Raw genomic sequence first — 27,520 nt, 5'->3', positions numbered from 1 at the left:
ACAACAGGTCATTTTTAGGTAGATCAAAATGAAACCCCATAGAAAACCAAAATGAATATTCTTTAAAAGCTCTTTGACCAGTTACTTCATCAATGAGTTTAGAAACGACAGAAAACTGTCAGCTCCTACAGCCTAATTTCACAGTACTTACTGATAGACTTAAGAGATTACACTGTAAACCATGTAGCTGACAGAGCGGATACAGGAATTGAGCAATAAGTATTTGAACTGTGTTGATACTAAAGAGCTATGGAACAGGCACAAGTAGTTTGCATTAGTTTGGTCTTTAAAGGAAGCATTCCAATCGCTGTTTTAAGGAAAAGGTGGCTCACTTTAATAACCACAGGCATTGGTCACTATTTAACAAGACATTCTAAAAAAGTAATCACAATTTGCCCAATAGTAGTTTACAGGTGGATGGTATACATTAAGATACAGAGGTAGAAGTTCACTTTTACAATGCTTCACTAATACAGATTACCAAATTCAAGGCACAAAATTGTTTGCTTTACAAAAAATACTGTAAAAGTGTCATCTGCTGTTCTACAATGTGAGTACAACTCAAAAAAAAAATCTTTACACCCTTCCATATTCTGCATGTAGAGTTGCATCAGGCATTATTCTATTTTTCCTTTGCTAATAATTGGCATATGACCAGCACTTACATAAACAGTTTGTATCTCAGCTGAGTTGCTTTGTCTTGTAGGCACAAGTCCAGTTACAGAAATTTAATACAACAGCTTCCTCATGGGGGTGGGAGAACTCTGTCGGAAGTAAGAACGAGGAGGAAGAAAAGAAACATAGTCCGCAACAGCAGATTGGACTCTGACGTATAGAGGGAAAGAGAACAGATCATATTTCAAATCAAGTGACTTGAAAAAAGTCAGTTTAAATCATTGACCGCGTTCCTAGAAAACCAGATGCCCAGTACAAATTTGCTCTGAGAGTATTTGAGACATTCACTTGCCTTTGAATTGGCAGAGATTTACAAATTTCTTTTTATCTTTGTTTAAATAGAACACACACAGTTGCTACAAAAGAGAATTACACCACAATTTGGCCATGTGTCCTTTAGAGAGCTTGGGTGAACAAGTGAAGCGATGCATTCAGAAACTGTCCTTGAATTTTCTAAAAGGCCATGAGCAGTAGCTTAAATCTCAAGATTTCCCCCCCTCCCCCTTCCCAAGTAACATAGGGAAAGGCAAACAATTTCTGAAACATCGCATCTTCTAGTTGGAGACAGCTCTTACAAGCCTTGGCAGGCTGAGGAAGAGATATCAGACAGTGCATCCCTACAACAAGTAGTATGACTAGTTTACTGTACATACAGTGATATTCTAAAGGACAATGGTGGCAGCTACATTGTAAATTCACTTTGCTTACCTATCACATTTTCCAAGTACCCTAGTCAGTTTTATTTACAGTATATAAAAATCCATTGATTTTTAGAGTTCAATACACAAGTTTAGGACCCAAGAGAATGCCACAGTAAGATGTTGACATTTGCATCTGTTAGATGCAAGTGCACTTCGCAATTCAATCATGTAACATTATTGTATTCACCTATAAATGTTAGTCCATCCAAAACAGTGTTAAATTCCATTTTTTGCTTCATTGTTGTTTGTAGCCTGTTTCCTTTGAGCAATGAAAGGGTACATACACTTGTCTGCTCCCAAAAATCGGTACATGCATACAACTGCTTCAAAGGGCAGAATACTGTGAAAAAGAGGTTATAAAATTGTTAGAAGACAGCATAAAACAAAACCTCTGCTTACACTATGTACTTAGTCTCCTTAAAAGCCACATAATAGCTATTGGAGAGGCTTCTTAAGAGTCTTAAAGGATTTTATTTCACAGGGATACTTACAGAAAGAATTGAAATTCTAGAGTCCCAACCACACAGGCAAGCAGAAAGGAAGAAAAAGCTACTTATTCACATGCCTCCAACTTAGACCAGATTTTCTGCTGCTTCTTTACAAGCAGTGTGATAGCTTGTTTTAAAGAGGTGGGGGTGGCAAGGGCATCACAGAAGGCCTACTAAAAGTAAAGCATCTGTGCACAGCCACATCAGCAGAGGTCATCAGACATTTAAGATATTCTTTACTGTGGGATTAGTGTTAGTTAATGCCATTCTTTGATCACCAGATGTCTAACAACCTTGACTTATATTCTAAACTTAATCATCCATCCTCAAAAAGAGAGGCCTGAAGAGAGCAATTTCCTTTTTCCTCCTCCAGTTAAAATTCCAAGAGGTGACTATGTGAAGGATACCTGGCTACAGACCCTCCCCTCCTTCCCACATCCGCAAATACTACTTTTATTTCAAGTGTAGTACTGACAGGCTCTAGTGAAGGACTAAGATGGGATTTCCTCAGCCCCTGGAAATAGTGACAGACACCCATTCAGTGGAAAGCAGCACACAGAATCTAGCCATTACAAGTAATGACCACTGAAGCACTGAGAAGTAGATGTCACTGGTAGGTACAGGTGTCCTCACTGCCAGTAGTACTGCTTGTGCAGTAGCAACTGGAGGGCCTTTGATCTAAGTGCTGCTGCCTGGGGCATGGATTATGCAGAAGCTTTGATCTCCCTGTTGGAAGCTAAAGTGTTGAGCCAAGACAACCCAAAGGGCCTTTGATGTGACTGTTGCTGCATAAGGCACCGCTTGTGCAGAGAGTGCTTCTGGTTGAAGAAGCTAGTTCTTAAAGATGCTGACAGTGGCCTTGATTTATTGGCAGAAGACACACACACACACATACTCTCTTCCAGGAAAGAGGTGAGCAGTGAAGGCTTCTCTAGTCTTTGGTGAGCCTGTCCACCATGAGAGACCCGAGTCAGAGGAGAACCACTGCCTTGCAAGTGGAAAAAAAAAAAAATCACCAGGGTTCTCAGTTTCAACCATCCCTTGCAGAAGGAAAGTTAAGACAACACTGTATTTTAAGGTTCCTCCTACACACTACATATCTAAAACAAAAACACAGACAGCTGTGAAGCTGTTCTCTGTAAACTAGAATGCAAGTGATGTTGCATCAGCGGAATTGAGCCAACTCCTGTATTACCCTGCATCATTGAAATGTCAGCCTGGTTACAGATTAAACAGAGTTCCCATCCAAAAACTGTAGTGTGTTAGCCAGAACAAAGGAGGTAATTCCTTTAAATAGTCCTTCCTCCAAACTTAGACTCTGAAAATTCATTCTGAATGTGCAGATTTTCAGTTTATCTACCCTATCTGTGCAAGTCCTAGAGAATCTGCAGGCAGGGCCTCCTACACTCTGGTTCTAGAGAACTAGAGGTTCCTTTGCTGGAAGCTGCCTCATATCCCATTCCTAAGGAGGAACCCAAACAATGGAAATAAAAGTCTGTTGAAAAGAAAATAGGAATCTAAGGAGAATGGAAGATACCAGAAGGGTAAAACAAGGATGCATAATACATGGGATCTCAGTTTTATGGATGTTCCCAAGCAATCAATCTATACTCATGCAAGCCAAGAGATTTACAAATTCTAACAAAACAGCATCCATGGCCTGTGTGGGTGGGAAGTTGTTTACATCTAGAAAACAGACATGCTCATCTATTTTACTAGTATTCTGTAGACTGTATTGCCAATGAACTGGCACTTCAGCTCTTACCTTTTCATGAAGGTGACCATATACATGAGGCGAGGTGTACAGATCATTGGCTGGTCTGTAAGGATAGCTCTCATAGCCTGCTTCACACAGTATTCTGGTTTCAAGGGTGGAAGGAAAGGCTCAATTTCTTTTCTGAAATATTTGATTAAGATAGATTAGTAAGATACATAAAGGACCACAGACCTCAATGAAGAGTTCATTAACTCACTTTCTTTGGAGTGCCTCAGCAGGGACAAAAATTTCAATTTTTTTTATATTCACTATTAAGTTACAAAGACTATAGCTCAAAACTTGAGTTGCCTAAGTAGAAAAGGACAGAAGACACAGTGAATTCAGAAAGTCTCTTTTTCGAGTCTAATGCTAACATATATTAAAGCAGATACAATACTTATTTTAATATTTTTATAGTAACAGTTTAGTTACCTTCAAGTACTTTTATGACAGTGCAAACACAAAGCAGAAGGAGAATTTTACTCACCTGATCCTGCACCCTCTAAACATTCCTGTATCTACAAGATAAGGGCAGACTAAAGTTGTTTTGATTCCATCCTTTTCAGCAGCCTTCAATTCATGGCTCAAAGACTCATGGAAACCTACAGCTCCAAATTTGCTGGCACAATAATCCTGTGTTAGCAATGAACAAAGAAAAAAAGGCAACTTAAAAAGGACAGATATGAATCATGTTCAAAACCAAAGCACGTCTGAGGTGAGCCTGCACAGATTTTCAAAGCAGTAACAAAAGACACCCACTGAATAGAGCATCACATCAACTCATTTATCACTTTACTTCTGAGGCAATTAGTACAGAATCATGAAAGCAGGAAAGCTGAATGTAGGAGGATATTACCTTGGAGTCAAGTCTTTGAATCAGGCAGGCTCACATGGCAAGTTACTCCAATTACCAGTTTGCTTAATAATAAATGTTACAACAAAGGAATGAGATACCCAATACTACCTTGGGTCAGATTTGAAAAAGCTTGGAGAGTTGGCAGGGCACAGGTGTAAAAATACTAAATGCTTTATTTTTAAGGTTAGTTTCAATAGAAGATATAATGGAGATTTGAGTGCATTATTTAATTTGCAGAAAAGGATATAGCTTGTAGCTCTCATAAAAATACTAAGTTCAGCAACATTAAAAAATAATTGCACAGATAGTAGTAGCATTAGAGTTTTCCATTGGATGTGTCCACATCTGCTGGTGGTCACACCCACAGTCTAGGAAATTCTTTGTAGTTTTCTCAAGACAGTAAATACTGTAAAAGCCTGAAGTTACACCAGCTTCATCCATTTCTGTTATGAAACACTGCAGCTTAAGGTCTTGGATTGAGCCTTACCTATATGCAAAGCAGCCTATGCTTATGAGGTAACATGACCTTTATTCCATTAGACACATTAATTCATTTTCACTAACTCAATGCTTTTTGTTCATACTTGCATTTGTGCTAATGACCCAAAAAGCAAGATAACAGGCTCTAATCCTAACCTAGTTTTATGTACCAAATAAGTCCCACAAACTGATGTTCTCAGACAGCTGCTAGCAACTAGACAAGCTAACACTTATAACTGGGAGCCTAGTAAAGCAGGTGAGCCATATATTCTGGAAGGAAAGCTGGCAGCCATTTCCTCACAGAAACAGGAAACATTACTTTTGAAAATCCTTGCCTTTGGCTTCAAGCTTAGCACTGAAGATCTTGACAGGAGTAAGTAGGCGGGCACCTTTCAGGTTCCCAAATTTATCAGGTAATTCAAAGATCACTTAGCATTCTGAAATCCTTAGCCATCCTAGGCTTTCACTCTATGTGGCAAGTCCCCCTGCAAAGTAGGTGAATACGGTGGCTGCCCAAGTTCCGTGGATCCCACTCCCAGGGAGCCATGTGTTGATATGGTACTCGACCCCATAGCTTCCAAGTATCTCTGAAGATTTGACTTTATTTTCTCTAGCTGGTAATACAAACCAAACTTATCCTAAGCAAGAAGTGCCAAATTTGTTGCTATAGTCTAACAAACCTCCACTCCAGCAGTACTGAACAGTCCCAAGGAACTTGCAACTGTCACGATGTGTCCATGATTCATTTCCAGCATCTTGGGAAGGAATGCCTTAGTGGTCTACAAAGTGGAAAAAAAACCAACCCAAAATAAAAAACCACACCACAAACATAGTATATTAGTGCTAAGTGTTCAAAACCTCTGTCTCAGTTTATTATCAAGAATTTAGAAGCACGGTCACTGTACAGGTTTTGAACTTCTGAGTTTGTCAAAAATGCCAACAGAAAATCTACAGCTTGTTTGTGAATTCAGACAGCAAGGCAGCAAGGATTATATCTCCAGAAATCCTAAGGTTAAAGGATCAATTGAGCTCAGACATGTTTATTTTTCTGCAAGAGACTAGTTATCAGAAAGAGATAATTTGACCCTAAAATGGAAGTCACTTTTTTAAAGAGAGAAAAAGGAATGCAAAGTGTTTAATTACACCATCCAGCACATCTGTGTTAAGACCAGTGCTGATTATCAGTTCTAATTATTGACAGTGTGTCAACAGTTAGATATGGCTAGTTTTATCCAATTAACTTACCATCATGGCCATTTTACATTAAAAGAAATATTAGACGCAGAGCTTTTGCTGATGTTACTTTTTACATCTAATAAACATCTGCTAAACTACTTTCCATCTTTATTAGTATCCATAAGCATTGCTTGAACTAAAAAGACAAGATATAAATTTCTATTATCAATTCCTTGTCAAAATAAAGCAAAATAAAACAAAAGCAAGTCTCAAGATGAAACTTTGATTTTAACCTCCAGTTTTTATGTTTTGATTATAACAAAGTTTGTTTCTGTTTAAAAACCCAAGTCAGAGTTAACACCTTTAAAAAATTGAATTTTAAGGAATAAATTGAAGGTATTTGCTAGAAGATCACCCCGTTAGAATACCTACCTTTGCCATATCTGTTTTCTGAAGCTGACTCAACACTTTCCTTTTTTAAATAGGTATTAAGCAGAGCACCATATATGCTGAAAAAATCAATGCAGTAGTAAAATGGTACATGTAGTTACAATTTACTTCAGCTTCTAGGTTGTCAGTGTCCTATACGAGATCACTTTTAAATTGCCAAAGAACTTCAGACAATGCTTTTTGATCACAAACATGCCTAGTTAATATATAAATCTATTAATGACAGAGCCATTATTCTATTCTAATTCACTCAGTACCATGAATGTTTAATCCTCCCAGAAACCTGGTCTTCCCATGTAATTTGGATCCAAACTCAGAGCATGCAAATGCCGCTTAAGTATTTGCTACTTGCTTAATTGTTGGTTTGAGTTGTGTCAGCTGCATTCTTAAAAAGACGTGCAAGCTACAGCTGAATCCATCTAATTCCATTCTTATGCTGTCTGCATTTTCCAATCACAGACGTCAGGACAGTTTTGCTCTAATGATTTTCACATGTTCTTGTACAACATTTTTGCCTGCAGGTGTTAAATGACTAATCCAGACCTCCTAACACCACACAAAAGAGTGTTTTCACTGGACAGCTGGCAGATGATAGAAGATTAACAGACCTCCTGACTCCTTGCCTTTTCTACTGTTGATTCATACAACTCCTAGATTCTGTCATAACTGCATAACGAAGCCAATTATAAAAAATAATCTGAGAGCAAGCTGCCTTGCATTTGTTTCTTGCCTCATGGCAGGGATCTCTAAACCTCTTATATAGAGCCTTGGACAAGAATTTAGTTCGCTGTTAAACTAATCTGTGCCAGGCACACAAAGTTTCAGCCTCTCTTCCCATGTTGCATGGCAACAAAACCCAGTCATCACAGGGCAGCACCGTCTCAAAAGGTAAGAGGCTTCACTTGGACGGCGTTGAAGTTTTACAGTGTGTTATTTACCTGCAGCCTGCCTTATGCACCCCAACACCGACAGTGTGTATGTTAGCCCTGATCCTCCATGCTATCCCTGCAAGAGATCCATCCTCCCAATTCAGTCCTGCTAACAATTTACTCCCCTCCAAAGCATTAGTCAGCTCCATCAGCAGTTTCCACTTATCTCAGTTATCTGTCCACATCACATCGGAATGACTGATTGCTACCTCGCATTGCCAGAAAACTTGATAATGCAGACTGAAGCTCTAGCTGCAAACCACAGCAACTACAGAAATGATGGGGCACTTGCCTTGGAGTTTGTCTTGGGGGAGAGAAGGAAGGGAAAGCAGCAGCAATAAATTTTTTTTCCTACCACTTTCAAGGCATGAATAAATGTTTTCTTCCAAGGGATAAACAACAGGCAAGTGCACCAAGCTTTGTTGGATTGGCTTTTCTATTATCTTTACAATGGCACTGCCTTTTTTTTTCAAATATGAACTATACCTAGGTGTCCATAAGCATCTACATTTATCTATGGCTGAAGAGAATTTTCACAGGCATATATATAGGTATGGGAAATAATCAGAACAACTGCAGAGCAGTAAATTTCAGAAGGCCCACTCAACTATGCTACACACTTTCCAAGCATAAATATTACAAAGACTGAGTTTTCAGAGCTTGTGGCTAAAGTAACCCATTTTCAACCAAGAAGACGTTGGCACATGATGAATAAACCCTGTTGAGGACAATTTTGGGTGATGTCTTCAGCAAGTCAAGTGCAGAGTGAACAACTCCCATGAGCAGAACTACAGCCACTTCATGTAAGTCATCTCTTAAAAGGCCGTTTATGGCCACATAGGAAAAAACACAGCTCTTCTGCTTTGAAGACAATTAGCAATTCATGGAAATCTTTGCGTGAGACCTCAGTGTTCTGAAACAGCCTGTTCAGAGCAGGCTCCTGTACTTTGTCATGGGACATTATCCCACAAATCCATTTAAAACCTGAAGCTCAGGCAGCCTATAAAGATAGCACAACTATCATATGTAGAAAACTTAGCAGTCAACTATCTACATCTCAGCTAAATGGATATCGGAGAAAGTCATCTCAGTTGCTGCCATCCTCCAGCCATCTGCAACAGCTGGGAGTCAGTACTCAAAAACAAGCACAGTCAGAGGCAGACACACCCTATGGGGGGACACATTTCCAGTCTCAGAGTAAAGGCTTGCCCACTGCTCCTCCCAGCCTCCTCTTGCTGGGAAAAACAATCCCAAAGTGAAGTTATTCTCTTTCGTGGTACAAGCAATCCCCAAATAAATCAGTGTTCTTACTGAGCTTCTGGCACAGCCCACTTCCTTAATCAAAGCAGCTTCCTCCATACTCTGGTCCCCAGTTTTTCAGCCTGTTACATAAACCAGATGAACCTAGTTTCTTTTTTCTAGTTTCTTTCAGCTTCAGCTACATCTGCCTACCAGACCTGAAGTCTTCTGTGTGCTTGTTGTGCTGCTGAGAAACTAGTTAAGAGTTTGACCAGTTCGGGGCGAGATGCCTCCTGGGTGGCCTTCCCATCTGGAGTTTGTCTGAACAGGTAGCACAGCCCACATTAGTCTTCCGAGATGATGCATGGACATGCTAATCCTCCATAAAAAAAAAAAGTGTTAGAAGATACCAAGCAATGTGTTTTGTCCATGGCATTAGAGGTCATGAACCAGGCACCCAGAATAATTCAAATCAACTCAAGTGATTTAATCAAACTATCTGCCTTCTGGTTTGATCCTTTAGTCAGTTTTACCTCTCACAGCTGCAGAGGAAGACAGTTAACCAAAACATTTAAGTACTTAAAGTCAGAGCTGGGTCTTTTATTAATGACAAACATAACACGCTTTTCAACACTGAGGAGAAACCACCAAGTAGGATATAGTGGATGACAGGAATTGTGTTGTGATGCATCAGGATGAGGAATCAAGGAAGTTACACAGTGTTAAACATCAAGAAATTTAAGTTAAGCATCCTCTTCACTCAGAATTAGCTTTTGCACTTTTTTTTTTAAGAAAAAATGAAAACCCCCAAAGCATAGTGCAAACATGCATTTTCTAACCTGCAGTATAGTTTAGATACAGCAACTAGGTAGGAGAGAGAGAACATACAAAACCATTCTGAACAGAGAGTAGAGCTAGTTTTTCAAGCTAGTTCAACCTTTAAGTTTTTTGGAACCTAGAGATCAATTTCTAATCTTCTAGGCATTTTCCTCTATGATTCTGAATATACCAGTAAGAACAAACTATTCCCAGTAGCTGTAACCAAACATCTATTTCATGTGCACACAGCTTTAATGACTTATTTCTCACAAGTGTGAAACTGAACAAGCACTTACATGTCACTTCATAGCTTTCATAATCTGTTCTCAACATTTTGGTTTACGGCAAATTAACTTCTAACAGTCTAGCACTTCTTCCCTCCCCTTCCCCAAATTCTTTAGTTCCATTCTTAATGAAACAAAACTCAAAAGATTGTGCAACACAAAGAACAGCACAGCTGCAATGTCAAGACAAATTAGTCTAAATACAGCAAATGAGAATATGAAGAAATACTGTTTGGGAAAGTGATTTTTTTAATTAAATTTTGGATTAATTATTCTTAAAGAAGAGAGCAAGCATCCACAGAAAACAATGTTAGCTATATGCAGCTCAAGACAATGGATAGTGAATGCAGAAAGCACACCAAAGTAGAAAAGTACGTGCTACCTCATGTTTAGAGAGTTGTCTTTATATCAAAGAAAGAAATAAAGCAGGTACCAACATGTAAGGTCCTTTAAGTTTCTATTTTTCAATACAGTAATTTTTTTCATACTTTCTGCCTTCTGTCAATGTTCAACAGCCCTTTTAAACTGTTTTGATGGCATTAACAAGCTACTTTACTGTAAGGCAGAAATTCCTTTATGCCAAAGGAATAGCTTATTTTCCATACAGTCCCTTCAGGTAAGGAGGGTGGAGCATGGTTATTTTCCTGGGGTGGATCAGAACAGGTGAGTTTTTACATCATTATAGTTATTCACAACAGTGGTATACTGGTATAACAGATAAGACACTTCCTCCTAAGCCACAGCTATTCCTGACTGTCAAGACAGCTGCATAACAGCGCAAGTGAGTGCAACATCTGGGTAAATGTATTGTTTCACCTTTGTGTTGAACACTATTTGGCCAGACCCAAGAAACAAAATTGGTGTGATCAGTCAAGGACTTATCCAGACAACTCTGGGAACTAAGGTACCAAGAGATCATAACAGCCTGCTGCCATGTGTGTTAGCTAATCCTGTAACTACTATCACGAAGCAATGGAGCCGGTGACAAGAAAATGTTGTTCCAAGGTTTTGTCTAAAATATGCATTATATCCTCTCTCCCTCAGCATGGACATTCAGCCTTCTTTTCTTCCCATTCTTCTTCACAGACCACAGCAGGACACACTGCAGATTCTCCTACTCCTGTGCAGGACAGCATGTGGCCACTCACTCCACCATGGAATGAAATACAGAGATTTCCACATGCCCCAGTTTCTCTTTCCATTCCAGTAACTGTGAAGGAATGCACGAAGGTCTGACAAAATAGCACCTCTAACTCTTCTGCTGACAGGCTGTGGCAGCCTTGCCTTAAAGTAGGTTTGTCCAAATCGGGTAGTGTAGCACTAATACACTACTGTACGTTAAAAGGGAAAGAGAGGTGCCTGAAAAGGCAGAAAATCCCCATGGCAAGCTTATCAGTAAATACACTGAAGTTATTTTCAGCTACAGCCACACAGCCCAGCTTATTTCAGAAGATAACCACTTTAAATACATTTTATAAACACAGGGTAGAACTTCACTTACAGGATTACAGTGAAAGCCATTGTCAAGTAGTTTTAGAAGAGGCCTTGAAAGCATAACCTAGAACTGTGTAACTCTCAAAGGAGAATTTATCCAAGTTAGAGGCTATAATATCCAAAATGCCTTCTCACACACCAAAGCATGCAGTTACAAGCCTGGATTTAACCATTTGTTTTCCTTCTAGCTTTTTTGTTTGGTTCCAATGAGAACTGAGAGTAATTACTTGTCATTTGCACTATCATCTCAATTATTTTTCCCATATTACCTCCACATCCTTCTTAAATTCCATTATACAAGCATCTCTGAAATATTAGGTGAGATTAGTAACTGTGCTAAGACTACATGAAAATACGAAGTCCCAAGTTGAACACTAGAGAGACCACACAGCACAAAAGACATGGCTCTGCCAGTAACAGGCTGAATACAGAAGGGAGACAGAAGTCTACAACTACTGTTGGCCTTGCTAACATAAGGGACCAAAGCTGTGATTTAAAGAAGCTCAGATGACTCTGCTGACTGTTTTCAATAAGTGCTGGGCCCCTTCTGTATAATTAGCCAGTAAGTAAATATTTGAATAGCTGTGGAAATTAGTGCTATTTTTGATCTTCAGTTTCTATTCTCAAGAAATGATAATGAAAAATACGCCAGAATTGCCCAGTCTTCCTGAAGTAATGAATTAAAAAGAAAGTCACAGATTTCTCTGGATTGTTGATGGGTCTACCCAGATCCTTTTGGAGCAAAAAAGGATCAGGAGATACACATGATATCCTCAAGCCAAGCTTCCATAGACAGATGTATTAAAAGCATGAAAGTAAACTATTCAAGAATTGCCCTTAAGTGTGCCTTGAACAGGCCCTGCATTCAAAACAAAAAAGCTAGACCTTCCAATATTTCATTTTGAAAGGAGTCCCTTAGTTATTTTGCTCCTGGCAGGCAACACAACCTTCAATTTCTCACTAAAGCTTTATTTGTCCTTCACATAAAAACCCACTGTTTTGGGGCCATGGGGATTCCTTTAATATTGAACTGCAACAGCAGTTAATGCTTAACATACATGCACAGTAATAATGTTACAGTTGCCTTGCAACCAGAAGCTCATGAAAGAACAAGATGGACTTAAACAGGAATCTGTAATGATGATGAGTAACAAGGAAGCAAAGCCACTCCCCCCACCCCACTCCCCCAATACTTTGGATATCCTACATTTGCAAACAGAGTGAAACTACAGATAAGATCTACCCAGGTTAAGAGGTGAAGGTAGCAAAATAAGGTAAATACCCTGAAGAATTAAGTCACAATGAAAAGAAACATCAGTTAATTTAAAACTGTATTTGATTTACAGAGAAATAAGCATCTTTTTTCCTCTCTCCAATTCTGCATGAAATACTGCTTTGAAGTACACGAAGTCTTAGCTTAGTAAAAACATAAGCTAGTACTTGAATCACTTGTTTTTAATTCATTAATTCATGTTAGTAATTAATGTTCCTGTTTTCTTCACCCCCATGACTGATCCACAGACTTAAAATCCCCTGCTTCTCAGACACATTTAATCAGCTGAGAAGCACCAAAGTTGTACAAAATGAGGTTAAATCTTTACTGAAGTTTGTAAGGGGGTTTGTTAGTAGTTACAAATGTCTGTAATGTCATTTGCTAAAGAACAAGTATACTACAGTCCATATTTACATTACTACCTTGTTTAGCATTTGTAGTATTTAGGGTCCAGTTACAAAATTTCTTCAATTTTCAAAGCCAATAGTTACCACTGTTTCCTGTGAATGGTTCAGTTATTGTAGTGGTTCCTCTTACATGGAGTCAACTCATGTCAACTATATCAGAAGAAAGCTGAAACTGAATTAAGTAGTTTCCTTAATCAGAACTTAGTGCCACAAAGCTGTTTACAATGGGTAGACAGTAAAGATAAGATAAGTAATGCTATTAAAAAAAATAATCACAGGAAACTAATACCACTAGTTATCTCTCAAACATTAATCATTGATTTCCACTCTTTACTGCTAGAACTAATTATGCCATGCCTAGGGCAACTGAACAGTGCCTGGCTAAATTGCCTTTTGTATAGTTTGTTAACAAGGCTTAGTTGAAAAAGGGTTGTGTCTACAGAGAGTGGGATATGAAGAGTGCTTAGGAAAGGACATTGCAACAGAAACTTTTGTTACTGTTACCTTATCATGTCGCTACATTGTCTCCCCCTTGCCTTTAAGGGCTTCACTTCCTGTGATCTTACCCCAAATTGGGTAACTAAGACTGGAGTAGAAAACAGCTTTGTTCTCCCTCTCATCTGAATTGTAGGTTAAGTACTCAAGAACGCTACCTAAATAATACAATTCCTGCTTCAGAAACTTTCTTCTTGAGAGTCAAGGTGGAAAAGGTATCATTACCTAAGGTTCACAGTGGTCTGCTGCTTAACAAACTCCTAGCTCTCTTACATAAAGCTTTTCTGCATCCCCCACCATTGCATCACTCTAGATTTTGAGTGCACGTTTACCTAGGGCAGGGGTTTAGGTACATACAACACAGCCAAAGGTGGCCCTGATTTCTCCTTAAGAACATTTCACTTCTGTTTAGTGAGGCCACTACTTTATACGCTTTCTGGGCATGAAGAAGTTCAGGTATTCAAGCTGAACTACCCTTGTTATTTCTATACCAGCAAGTGGAAGTTAGAGCCTTTATGTTATTAGTATGCAGTCTCCATCTTTCTGCTCCTGACAACTTTTATATTCTTTTTAAGAGTAAACAGATTTTAGTTTTACATGCTTTTTAAATTATTTCTACCCTCAGATGTCAGGCCCGTGCTGTAAAGTGTCTTATCTTTCTAATGACTATATGCCACCAGTCATTTCTGTGGAAGCATCTAGATGCCTTTAATGGACATGCACACCAATTTGTCTACTTTCATCTGTACTTGCAGATATTGCTTTGTTGATGTATAACTGCTTCATATATATACAGCAGTATATATCAGTGTTTAAATCACTGATTGTATACCTAGACCTCTTCTCTCCAGAGTCTGAAAATCTTTGATTTCATATGGCTATGAAAAATGAAGCACATTCTCACAGGTTGCCCAGAGAGGCTGTGGAAGCCTCCATTCTTGAAGGTATTCAAAAGCCGTCTGGACACAGTCCTGGGCCACCAGCTCTAGGTGGCCCTGCTTGGGCAGGGGGAGGGGTGGACATGATGACCTCCAGAGGTCCCTTCCAACCTCAACCGTTCTTTAATTCTCCACTTAAGTATACCAACTCCCTGCTCAACAGCACCTTTCCCTTCCTCTTACAGAATTCATAAGCCATCAGAGACCTTGCACTCTTTGTCTCTATGTTAACTGCAAGTTTATCAACACAGAATCTTAACTAAATGGAAAGGATGCCAATTCCTCCCCCATATCTCCCCTGTATCTCCCCTACAGGAGCTCTTGCCTGTAATAAATTATCCTGCTCTGTCTCAAACCGTGGCTGTTCTACTTCCATTTCTCCTTTGGTCTCAAGTCCTTTCAGCTGGAGAGAGGGTCCAGTGAAGACCTGCAGAGCACCTAGATGAATTTCTTATGGAATTAACATATTTTCAGCTGAGTCCGGAACATCCACATACCATACTGTTTTCAAAAACTAATGATATCCCCCCAGCTATTACATGCTCTCCAGTAACTACACTCCCTTGCCAGCTTCTTAAGGGTATTCTGAGCCCTCACAGAGAATTCTGCCCACTTTGAACTTTAATGGCTTTTAAAGCTTGGACAGAGCAATCATATTGGATTCTCAACAGCTAGCAATGAACAGGGAGAAAGACAGTATCTCTGCTTAAGCAGTGTAAAAGTGCAGAACATAAGTTGGTAGTGACATTTGTTGTGGATTTCAAATGCCAAACTAATCTAAAAGCTGAGAAGCATTAGTAGTAGGTAAGATGGCATGGTAAGAGGGCTGTTGGAGGCCCAGCTATATGTTTAGTCTGCCTTATGCTGCCAAACAAGCAAGATACAAGTCTAGACCAAAATGGAACTTGGAACAAATGTATACGTGCAGAGTTCTCCAGCCAGCACAAATTTAAGGCATAACCAAGCATGACAACTGAAGCTTTCAAAGTACTCATGCTCAAAAGCTGACCTCTTCCCTCCCACCTGGAGGCATCTTATTAGACGAGTTGATATTTATTCTCCACAAATATTAATCTCATTCTATTCTCAGACTATCATAGCTACCAAACCACAATTACTATTCAATTTAGAGCAAGTATTACACAGTTGGCAGCAGCCACTGAAAAGTAACATGCAGTTTAAAGAAAGTAAATCCATCTGCTAAGATCTACCATGTCAGCATTTGAGTTTTCCATATACCCAAGACTAACACAGAGCTCCAACATGGCTGTGACAGCCCAGTTAGGTCCCTGAATTTACAGGAGTGTAAGTTACAATCCCACTAGGTAGCACCACCAACCTTGCATTCTTCCACAGGCAGATCTATCAGTAAAGATGACCTAACTTGCATTTATTCAAATGTGAAATTTGAAATTACTTTAGAGTTTGCTGGTCAAGTGATACAAAAAGTTAACACTTGGCTACTCCTTTCCACAAAACCTGGTTTAAGCCCTGAAGTCAAGTGACTAGAAATTCTACTTTGTTTATATACTGACAAATGGCCATGTCAAAGGATTTGTAGTGTTTCAGAGCCATGTTGACATTAGTGTAACAAACACATTAGTCCCTTGCCTTCATTAGCACAAGTTTGCAGCAAATGTCCAACCATTTGGAGAGCAGTTATTTATTGCCAGCTATTTGATAATCTTGACAAAAATGAAAACATGCCCCTATGAGTCAGTGAAAAATCCACATAACAAATTCATTTTAGAACAACTATTAGATAAGAGCTCAGAATATTCTGTTCAGTGAACAGGAACACAATCCAACTTTTAAATACAGCTTGCCATAAGCTTAGTCATCCCCTGGAATATTTAGTAAAATTTGGTATTTTAGTCTCTATGTTTCCAAAAAATTACTAGAGAACAGTACTGTCAGAACTACTTACGAAAAATATGAAGCCATCATTCATGTTTTACAATTTATGTAACAGACTTTTCAAGAAGTGTCTAAACAGAAAAAGACTGTCTCACATTTTATAGATACCTTAAGGCCAGTACCTCATTAGTACTGCAATTGCTATAGTACTTGCATGCAGATGAAAGCTGAGTCACTTTACTCATCCTCCCCAACTCAGTCACTAAGTCATTGTTTTGAATCAATTACTTCAAAAAAAAAAAGGAAAGTGATTATGCCATAACAGAGTATCTCACAAGAGGAACAAGATTAGAAGGAAAGCTTCCCTTTTCACGTAACAGTCTTACTTAGTAGAAACAGAAAAATAAATAAGATATTATAGTTGAATGGAAATTTAGCTTCAAAGTTTAGGAAACAGTAAGACCCTAGAAGGCTCCAACTTCTTATGAAGTAACTCACTGTCCTGGTTTCGACACTCACTGAATGAGAAGTAACATTTTTAAAATGCATGGAGCTTAGAGGCTTTTAAAACCAAGGTGTTTGTTTCACACTTCTCCCCACCCTCTGAAAAAAGGGTGTACAGAAAATAGTCTTAGCAGGTAAACTTTTGCTTCATAAACCAACAAAGGCTAAAAAGACAAAAAACCTCCAGCTAATACAGTGACCAAACCAGCGACTAATACAATTTTCAAAGATTCTACTTGCACAAGCATTTTAATCAAACACCAGCAAACTGCTCACTTTCTTAGGAGGTGAGTTATCAGACACACAGAGATACTTCCTTCCCTTGCCTGCCTGTAGAAACTATGCTTGTTTCCCACAAGGTGAAACACAGCTCTGGCTTGGTCTTTCCACATTCAGTGTTAGTACAACTGACTTCCAGAGAAGTCAAACAATGCAGTAGGCACAGAGATCATTGCTCTTGAAGGTACACAACAGCAATCATAGCATCGGTGCAAGGCAAATAAGCTAGAGTTGTTAACGCAACATTATTTGATGTGTTCAGAAAACTAACTTACCTTTATCTAAGGGTTTTTAATAGTGTGTAATTAAAATACTAGAATCTCTTTAGAAGTCAGGTTGCTATGTTCAGACTGTTATGTCAGTGGCAGATTTACTATAGCTTGGAACAATTTATGACTACTTAACTATTTAGAGCCTGTAAATCCTATTCCAGAAAATCTCTCCAAGAATGAGGTTTCATTAGACAGCCACAGAGGTCCTGTTTATAGCTACATGGTTTTATCCTATTCCTCCTCACCCCTTCCCCAGCACACACACCCCATACACTGGCTAGTCCAAGTCTGAAATGTCGATGAGGTGATTCGAGTCTCTAAACAGAAAAACTAATCAACTTGGCCAAGAAAGTGAATAGCCTTCCTCCCTGCCCTCTGGACGAGTTAGTGAGCTGAACTGGCTCACCCAGGGATCTGACGAATACCAAAACTAGTGCAAGGTAAGATGCAGATTCAAGGGGTGGTCCCACATGACAGCTTGTCACCACTAAGCTGCCTTGTAGTTTCATTCTAAATCAACAGAGATTTTGGACAAGTTACTTTTAAGCATACGCTCAAGGACTTTTCTAAACCAATGCTGAAAGGGGAGTGCTTGAAAAGCTGTCACACAAGTTCAAACAGATGGCAGAAGTGACCAGCACCATGGCACATTTAGGTGCAGAATTCAACAGTCAAACAAACTTGAATTTCAAAAGGCTCACACCAAGTCAGCCACCTCAGCTCCGCAGCTGTTCTGGCATTCCTTGGCCTACCATGCCCTCCCATCCCAGTTGTGATAACTCACTCGTGTCAAGTGTTAATTTGACTGGCATATAAATCATTACAGTAATATAATTATTTACAAGAACAGAGTGTTCATTCAGAAGTGTAAGCACAGATGTAAATCTCTCCCCCGTTTGTGACACATCTTCTTTCAAACTAAACCCTCAGAAACTGAGATTCTACCAATCTCAAAGTCTATGCCTACTCACCTACATTGTAACTGCACTTTGAAAGACTTCTTTTTTTTTTTTAAACAGACTAAGAAGCCTAAGGCCACAGGTAAAAGCATATAGAATCACCCATAAATCAGCTTCAGTTTGCCTTTGCAGAAATGCTCTACTGTTTTTCACAAAAGAAAGCCAGGTATCAGTAACTCAGTTTTACCATCAGTGTGAATAGCCAGAAAACCTCAAAGGTCAAGGGAGCAAGGTTTATCAAGAGTGATGTTTTGGCTTTTACATACAGAGGACTGTGGAAAGGTTTAGTACTAGAGATACATAACAAAAACTTCCCCCCCGCCCCCAATACCCCAGAAGCAAAATCAAAGCATGAGAAGCATGGGGAAAGAATAATACTTCCCAGCTGATAAAGAAAAAAGTAGAAAAGATTTTAGCAGTGCAGTGCTAAAATGGCAGGGATAGTGCTAGAAAACATAACATTCATCTTTCCTCAACCTGTCTAGTCATAGTAATTAATGACACTGAGAGCTACAGAAGAGGATTGCTCACCCACATAGATCAGTTAAGACAGGTCTTAGGTAGTGATGCAAATGCTGGGTTAGCAGGACACTTAACCACATCATAATTAGGATTAGTTTTCTCCACAGCTGAGCACATGAACATGCTTGTCTTCTACAATTCTGCTATAGTCACTTGGTTATTACAGAAAATTAATAACATAATGAGATCTCATTAACTTAGCTGCTTGTCATAAAATAAAAGCGGATATTACTTGTAGATAGAAGAATCTGGAACTTTAAACTCTATTGCTCTCCTAACCTCCACATGACAAGAAAGGCATACACATAATCTTTTAGACTAAGTATTTCACTGAACAAGTGAAGAGCCACTCTTTTCACTTCTAGCAAGGTTAGGCACCATGCTGGCAAAACTATAGTTCCATTCAAGGTTTTCCTGTCTCCCCAAATCCTTCACAAGTAACAGCATAATATCAGACCAAAGTCAATGCAGAAATTTTTGCTTATTCAGCTGACCTACCTCATTCCATAAGCAGGAGGAATTTAATCATCACACTGATCGCTCATCCAGGACCATTTCTTCAGAGTAGACTAGCAATCCTGAAAGCATTCATACGGTTTGCTGACAAGTCCCTGACCCTCAGAAAAAGCCACAGGAGACTGAAGAGGGAGATTATCCCAAGTGCCTTACCTCTGCAAGCTATACTGCAACTCCAGCTTTATTTTTGATGGTAGAATTGCAAGCCACTAATAATTTATTAATACTTCAAATATGTTTCAAATAGTTTGAAAAGTCTTGGCATGATCTCTTCAGAACAACTTTCCCTTTCCTTAATGGAACTTTCACATTGCTCTTCTGTGAAACATATGACCATTTTCACCTAAAATCTTCAAACTTCATATAGTTTAGCACATGAAAGTAACTGGCTGATCACACCTTAGGCTACCATGTTGGACACCAATCTACAGGCAACAAACAATCCACAGATCACAATCTGAGAATCTCTATTTTCTGTTGTTTGAGAGTCTAAGATCCATACACCTTTAAAACGGCACAGCAAATTAGTTTCCCAAGTATGCCCGAGAGAAGCTGTTGCAAAAGCTCAGGTGTAACTGAAGCACTTTAAGAAAAACATTCTGAATGGTCATTTCAGATTTGTTAACTGACTGGGATGAAAATCAAATACTTTATTTACATCATTAAAGAGAAGGAAGGGAAATGCATGAATTCAGCTGCTGTTTGAACAAAAGAGGTCAGCATTCTCCACCACGCAAGGAAGATGGTCTAGCACAGAAAGTATACATAGGAAGGCTGGTGTTGTAACACATTCAAAGAATCTTCGATATGATTTTCCCACTGCCCTGATGGAAGTGTTGCTAATTAAACAAGAGTGCTATAAGCTGTTTTGTTCAGACTCCTTCATACGTAACTACTCATTTATCATCAAGATACAGTAGGCAATGGAGAACCATGACTGAACAGCCTCAATAGACCTCAGGGACTAGTGGAACAACTACAGTTTGGTGGGCAGCACTCTGGAATCCCAATTATAGGTGCTTGAATTCATAGGATTCCTACACAAGGCAAATGAAGGGGCATTTTGCATAAGACTAAGACCCACCCACCATCCCATCCCAACATGCTTAATTATGCTTGCTGACTCTTCAATGAGTACATTGTCTGAAGAGTCATTTTTATCCTCATCCATATCTTCTCTGAAACAGATGGAAGATCACTTCTACAGCCAAAGCTTAGATATCCAGGCACCTAACTAAATGGTTTGGGTTGGTGCCTGTCCTCCCCTCCGCCCCCCCCCCCCCCCCAAAAAAGAGGATCAGAAAACTGAAAAACTTTCAATTATTTTTTGAAAACAATCACTACAACTAAAACATGACTACAAGGTTAGGTTACAGGTACAGATAGCAAGAAACAGGTTACAAAATTAAAGATTGCAGACTGGTGACAACTGTGCTTGATACAATGCTAGACAAGCTCCTGGTAGACTATAAAATAAATCTGTGAGGAAAGCTCTGAGCCAGTAGTCTCATGCCCACTCAAACTCAAAAAAAAAAAATACTCACCCATTTATTTTCTAAAACCTGTGTTAAGTACATTCCTTTATAAAATGGGAAAGTAGTTTTCTACAGCATGCATCCGGAAGACAATATTTTCTCAGTTGATAGATTCCCTCTATTTTCTTGAGAAATGAACCTAAAAACATATGAACTGCAGAACCATACCAAAGGACGTATAAGTTTTAAGTACAACTAATATGACTATTTCCGTAGCTAAGAAGATCACTGCTTTTTCCTTCATATTCACTACCCAGCACGCTACCACAGTATATGAAACACATGTGCTGTCCAGGGTAATTTACTGATGGCATGCAGTTTGAATCATTTTGCAAGGGAAGAGTTAGTTTTGATGACACATTTTGGATAACATGCACATGTTTTGGTTGAACTTTGAATTTTTCAAAGAAAAAAAGTCACGAACTTGTAGATTAAACTTTGTAGGTAAACTTACACATCTTGGGATACATTATCAAGAAATTAAAAAAACCCACAAAGTAGCTAATTCCACTTATCCAAAATGCTAAATAGATCTAGCTGGCCTGTCAGTGGAATATTGTGTCTATATTTGATCATAGATACTAGAATCCTAGAGATGAAAACAAAAATCAAACTGCTATGCCAACAGGCCACAAGACTCAGCATGGTATAGTTTCAAATAATATAACTTAAGCTAGCTGTCTTTTCTTCTGTAGAAGATTCAGTGTGCACACTAAGTGCAATACTTCTATATTTAAACTAAAACTATAGGCATAAGTGAGCCTTATTTAACACCAGGGAGCTTGAAAAGACTAGAATAACAATATGTAAGTATTGATACATTATAGATAACGATAAGCCACTGTTATTTTTGAAGGCTTCAGCAATCTTGTCAGTCTAATTAGACTGACAACTACAGCAGCTGCATAAATAGGTATTTGATTTAGTAACTCTGCATTAACTTTCTTTCCAAGGTACATTTAAGTTTTAGACTACAAATATTCTAGTTACTTAGGTAGTATTTCCCTATTTACTCAGTATTTATCTCTTTCTGTATCAATGTCAGGCCACCTAAAAGATTTGTTCAATTCCTACAAAGACAAATATACCTGCATAACCTCAAAAATAAAGTCATTTGTAAGTGAATGAACATACCCACTCCAGTTAAGACAACAGTGCACAAGTTTTCAATCTCTGGGCCCTAGTCTCTCACTATGTGGATTTTTTTTTTCTTTTAATAAATGACAGAGCTGGAGCTGAATGCTTTTGCTTCCCCCTTTTGGTAAGTTGAAGGGAACTCCTCTAACAGAGCTTTAAGCCTAAAGTTTTCAAGGATCCACATGACAGGGAAATGCAGATCACTGTTCTCTCAGAGCTTAAATACTTAAGATCTGCTATACAGACGGACTTTCACATCACAGAACTTCACAGGCCCTGATCATTGCCTTGCCCCTGCTCCTCCACGAGTCCCTTTCAACAACCAAATCTAGAAAGATTTCCCAGGTACTATGCTGATGTACAATATTAATACCTACTTATCCAGCAACAGCATTATTCTTCCAGGAAAAAAGTGTTAGAGTAGGTACAAAAATCTCAAATTGTGCTGAAATAAGAGTTTGTACAGTAGTTTTATTAAATACAGTTCCACAATCTAAAACACAGTATTTTGATATTTCACTTAAACTTTATTGTAAAACCACAGGAAATAAAAACTGTTGTTCCTATTGTTGCTTAAAACTGATTAAGAAACGGCTTTATCTTACACTGTGTTTTAACATTTTTCAAATCTCAATCCTGACATATCACAGGAAGAAAATTTCCTAGTCTGCAGAAGTTCAGTTCCAGTAATTGACAAGTGCAGTCAAGTAAGTTATTATTCTTGCAACAGACTGGCAGGAAAGGTAGTGTTACACTCCTGCTACAGTTTTATGCATCTGCAAATTATAGTAAACCAGAGCTGGCTTGTTTCAAACCAGGAATGAATTTTGTCCCTATGTTTTCAATATCAGAAGCATTCAAGTTATCACAGCATGAAATAACAGGTTTTTAATACTGCAGTGGATTTTATGCTGTGGAAATTGCTACATGATGCAGTGGTGACATGTTTATGTAGAACACTCATAGGAAGGATTATACAAATCATGAATGTCAGCAAAATGGAAAGCATCTGTTTAGGCTGTGGCATGCACCTAAGGTTCTCTTGACTGCCAGTTTGTGATATGGTACACAGCCCTGTTGGAATCACAATAGCAAAATGGAGACATACTTTCATGTCACTGCCTACTGCCTAAGTTGGGCAGCCTTCAGATCACAGCTGCTACATAAAACAAGCTCTGATCACCTGCATTCTGCATGAAGAACAGACAATCAATCTTATTTCAGATGTTTTAAGGGGACAGTACTAGAGCCCCATTTTAGGTTTTTACATAGAAGCACACTGAGGCTTGATAATGATCAAGGCATGAGGAAGAATTTCCTCTCTCTCACATTAAAAAACAAACAAAACCCCAACAAAAACACAGAAAGTACAGACACTTAACTACTGAAGCAATATTACATAGAAGATCCATGTCTTTATAAAATCCATTTACAGCTTTTTGGATGAAACATCCTCCAAGAATAGTTAAAAGCCTACATAATACTCCAGAGTATTAGCTTTGCTTTTGGACCACCAGTTTAGCTGACATGGAAAAGACTAGCTGTATAAGACTTCACACATCTAGACACATTGTTCTATTTAAGTCAGCATAGACTTGCATCAAAAAAGTTGGCTTCAAATCAGCTGATTCAGATGATATCTTATGAATTAAGTACTATTACTTTTAACAGAAGTCCACCCACTGTTGGTCAAGCCAACCTTTTCTGGGATTGTGAAGGGGAAGACAAGGAAAAAAAGCTTTGCCAACACCAAAAAATAGAAAGAAAAACAAAGCAGGACACAGGATCTGCAGGAAGTGTACATACAAACAGAACCTCAATTAAATATAAAGGGTGTTGACTGCTCCTTAGAAGCTTAAGCCAAGATCTCAAGTTCCACAGTTCAGATCTAACTATACCTTCTTGGAGTAGTTTGTTTTGTTGTTTTTTTTTTAATTTTAAAGTCACTTCACACTGTAACATTTAGCAATGAATGAAACTGTTATGGAAACGCAATCATAGCAATACTAGACTCTAAGTTTAGTTTTCTATTACCATAAGAGACTCGGAACATAGAGGGTGCTTTAAAAAGGTCTCTGAAACAATGTTATAAATAAGTGTATGACTTAGGCCTGAAGGAAGAACAGCTGGAGAATTTAGGATCCTCCCATATTTTAATTCATGGTGATGTCATAATTTAAAGTTCTTGGAAACTCTGTCAATTCAGCATTTAAACCACATCAATAACAGTCATTAAATCTAGTGCACATCTCTGCTTAAGCATCAATTTAACTTTCATGAAGGGGAACACGCAGAGTTCTTAGTTGTAAGAAGTCATATGAACTTTCTCAGAACTTTTCAAATTGCCTTAAAATATACTTTCAGAGTTTAAAAAGAGTTTCCAAACACACTATCTCATGTGCACTGAAGTTAAAGCACTCTCTCTGCAAGCTTTACAATACATTGGAAAAAGACTGCTCTGCCATTAAGTGTTTCACAGTGCAGCTTTGGAGGGGCTCCTTTAGGGTTATGAAACAGCATTTCACTTCCATGTTAAAGTTAGGTTTGGGAGGGCCTTCTAAGTTGTGAAGATGAGGCGTTTTACAAAATTTTATTATGAAGAGGTAAGACCAGCCAAAGAAGGCTTAAGTTGAAGTATATTTCAGATTGCTTAATCCTTTGATTGTTATGCAAGTGTATTTCATAACCTTATTTGAAGGACCAACGAACAGTTTTAATACTAACAATGGGCTCGGTCTGACAGCTAATGCTAACCCGAGTGTGCATCATGCCCTCCTTCGACACTCAAATTTATATAACCCCACACTACTGTAGGTTTAAAAATAAACCACACAGGAAAACAAAATTTAGACAAAAATAGTAAGATCACATAGCTTGTTCTCCTTGATTAGCATCTGCTAGTTATAGAGACGATATCACCCCAGAAACCATATTAAAGATTTTCTTACTTTTACTGGCAGCCCCCAGAGAAAGCTATGAGGACAAATACGCAGGATTCCTGAAAAAGTGTTCTTGGCTTGATTTCTGGAGAAATCTTTTTCGCCTTTCCTCCCAGCCTTCAAAAGGAACAATTTGCCTCGAAGGCAATTCCAACAACGTTTCCAGCAGGGGTTTTAAGTATTTTTTCCAGAAATGTGCAAGTTTGCTATTGTAACCATCATTAAAACAGCATCTTAAAGCTACTAACATGCTGGCAGAAGACTATGAGAGGAAGGCTGAGAAGCCATTCATTAACAGTAACAACCCTTAAGCAGACTCAGAGGTTATGCTTGTGAAGGATTTCATATCCAGGGCTACAGAAAAGGGCACAAGACTTAGAATTCTGGATTCTAGGAAGATATAGTTGATTCAAACCCATTTGTTAATAATTTTAATACCCACCATTCCTGTTAAACAGAACAGTAAGTTAAAAATGAAAAACCCCTAAAGTGGTAAGCTTGCAAATGAAAGGGAACAAGTGCAAAACTGAAGGAGTTAAGCAACAGCGGTTAATTTCCCAAAATTAACTGACAAAAAAAGGGCAGCAGAAGGGAATTTATAGTTACCCAGAAGTGTGCGTGACAGTTGACCATCATGGTCCTCTCAATAAGCTCATCAGGACACTCCAGAAGATGGTGCCCGGAGACCACACCGGCATTGTTAACCAGGACAGACACCTCGCCAACCTCCTTGCGGACCCTCTCGGCTGTTGAGTAGACATTTTCTCTTTTGCCCACATCACAGGTGTATGTGTAAACCTGCAAGCTGCAATGGGGCAGCGCATCTTTTTCTCCATCTCCAGCTGCTACGGAACACAGACAAGAGAACAGAGCGGGGTGGGGTGTGGGGTGGGAAATAAAGTTCCGAGTTGTATTTTGACATTCAAACAAGTAGTCGAGTGGAAACAGCAAACGCATTTGCCCCACGGTAAAACTTCTATTTACTTTGGCATCGCCACAGTACGCAAGGACTCGTCTCTGTACTGTTGCTGCCACAGCGTCTTAGGAAGAGCTGCAGGTTTTAAAGACGCTGTTGGGAGACCAAGGCTACACGAAGCGGGTCTCCGCTCCCCACCGCGGAGCCCGGCCACAGGGCCGGCCTCGGCACCCACCGGCGGGGCCGCTTGACGCCCCCGCGCCCGGCGGGCTCCAGCCCGGAGCCGCTCTCACCTGCCCGCACACCGGCGGGCAGGTGAGAGCGGCCCCGGGCTGGAGCCCGCCGCGCACGCAGCCTCGGCTAACTCTTCCCCGGGCCGGGCCGGGCCGGCGGCGGGGCAGGGGAGAGGCGAGGGGCAGCGCCCGGGCCCGGGCCGGGCGGCGGGGACAGCCCGGGGAGCCCGCCGCTTACCTCTGGGGGCGGCGGCGGCGGCGGCCGCCTCGGCCATCTCCCGGTAGATGTGGCGCACCATGCCCGCCGTCTCCTCGTTGCTCTGCGTGTTGATGTCCCACAGCACCAGCAGCGCCCGGCGCCGGGCAAACTCCAGGGCGAAGAGGCGGCCCAGGCCGCTGCCCGCCCCGGTGATCAGGCACACCTGCCCCGCCACGCTCTTCTCCTTGGGCCGCACCAGCCACTTGGCCGCGGCCAGCACGAAAGCCCACAGCACTCTGAAAGTCACCACGAAGAGCTCCAGCAAGATGTTCATGCTGCCGGACCTCGACCGCGCGGGGCGACCCGCGCGTCCCGGCGCGGCCGCCCGCGGAGCCGGAGGGGACGGACGGACGGACGCCGGCGGCGCAGAGCAGAGCCTCTCCGCGGCGGGGGCGGCTCCTCCTCGCCGCCCGGCTCCCCCACCCACCCGGGGCCGCCCCTGCCCGGGACCTCCTGCTGCGGGCAGGGAGGGAGGGAGGCTCCGCTCCCGCTGCTGAGGGTCCCGCCGCACCGCCCAGGGCCGGGCCCCCCCCCCGCCTCCCCGCGCCGCTCGCACTCGGGGCCGGGCGCCGCCGCGGCCCCGCGCCCTGCTTCAGTCACACGGGCCAGGGAAGGAGCCCGGACACGGCGCTGCCCGCCCGCCCGCCCGCCTCCCCGTGCCCGTCCCCGCACGCCCGCGGCCCCGCTACTGGCAGTGAGCATCTTGCTCGCTCGGCCCCCTTTATAGGGCGGGCCGGGCGGCCGGGCCCCTCCCCCGGGCTCCCCAGCCCTCCCCCGGGCCGGCCCAGCCCGCCCCGCATTCCCCGCACCCCCCGCCCCCGCCGCGGCCCCTCCTCGCTCCGCTCCGCTCCGCTCCGCCCCGCCGCCGGGGGAGGGTCCCGGGCCGCGCCGGGCCTCGCCAGCGGGGAACGGGCCCGGCCGGTGCTCCGCGCCGCTCAGGGGCTGGGCGGGCGCCCCGGCGGCCGCCAGCGGCCGGGGCTCGGCGGAGACCCGCCTCCGGCGGGCGGTGCGGGGCCTGCGGACTACCTGTCCCAGGGTGCGCGGCGCCCCGCGCGCCGCCCGCCAGAGCGCCATCTTGAGGCAGCGGCCGTGGCGTACGGCGGCGGCGGGTCGGCGACCGGCCGGCCGGCCC

General features: G+C 41.0%; 1 protein-coding gene across 4 annotated transcripts; it reads right to left on the bottom strand.

Annotated features, from left to right (window-relative positions):
- Positions 1 to 310: 310 nt before the first annotated feature.
- Positions 311 to 26,914, bottom strand: RDH10 (retinol dehydrogenase 10). 4 transcript variants are annotated; one of them, XM_075023449.1, is made up of 7 exons: positions 26,368 to 26,914; positions 25,587 to 25,825; positions 5,637 to 5,735; positions 4,108 to 4,253; positions 3,630 to 3,761; positions 1,564 to 1,716; positions 311 to 825 (listed from the first exon to the last, which is right to left on the bottom strand). In XM_075023449.1, the coding sequence occupies exons 1-6, from the start codon at positions 26,660 to 26,662 to the stop codon at positions 1,593 to 1,595; spliced, it is 1,035 nt and encodes a 344-aa protein (XP_074879550.1). In that variant the 5' UTR covers positions 26,663 to 26,914; the 3' UTR covers positions 311 to 825; positions 1,564 to 1,592. The 4 variants fall into 4 exon arrangements, with proteins under 4 accessions (XP_074879550.1, XP_074879551.1, XP_074879549.1 ...); XM_075023450.1 differs by having other exon boundaries at positions 311 to 764; XM_075023448.1 differs by having other exon boundaries at positions 311 to 1,716.
- Positions 26,915 to 27,520: the final 606 nt, after the last annotated feature.

Source organism: Buteo buteo, chromosome 3, assembly GCF_964188355.1.
Source record: "Buteo buteo chromosome 3, bButBut1.hap1.1, whole genome shotgun sequence".
Lineage (NCBI taxonomy): Eukaryota > Metazoa > Chordata > Aves > Accipitriformes > Accipitridae > Buteo > Buteo buteo.
Note: the sequence above shows the minus strand (reverse complement) of the source record. Positions and strands in the feature narration are given on the sequence as shown.

Coding starts and splice junctions, on each gene's coding strand:
- RDH10 (XM_075023448.1), bottom strand. CDS start 26,662: ATGAACATCTTGCTGGAGCTCTTCGTGGTGACTTTCAGAGTGCTGTGG. Junction 25,826..26,367: donor CGCCGCCGCCGCCCCCAGAG/GTAAGCGGCGGG, acceptor TGTGTTCCGTAG/CAGCTGGAGATGGAGAAAAA. Junction 4,254..5,636: donor TCAGTACTGCTGGAGTGGAG/GTTTGTTAGACT, acceptor TTGCTAACACAG/GATTATTGTGCCAGCAAATT.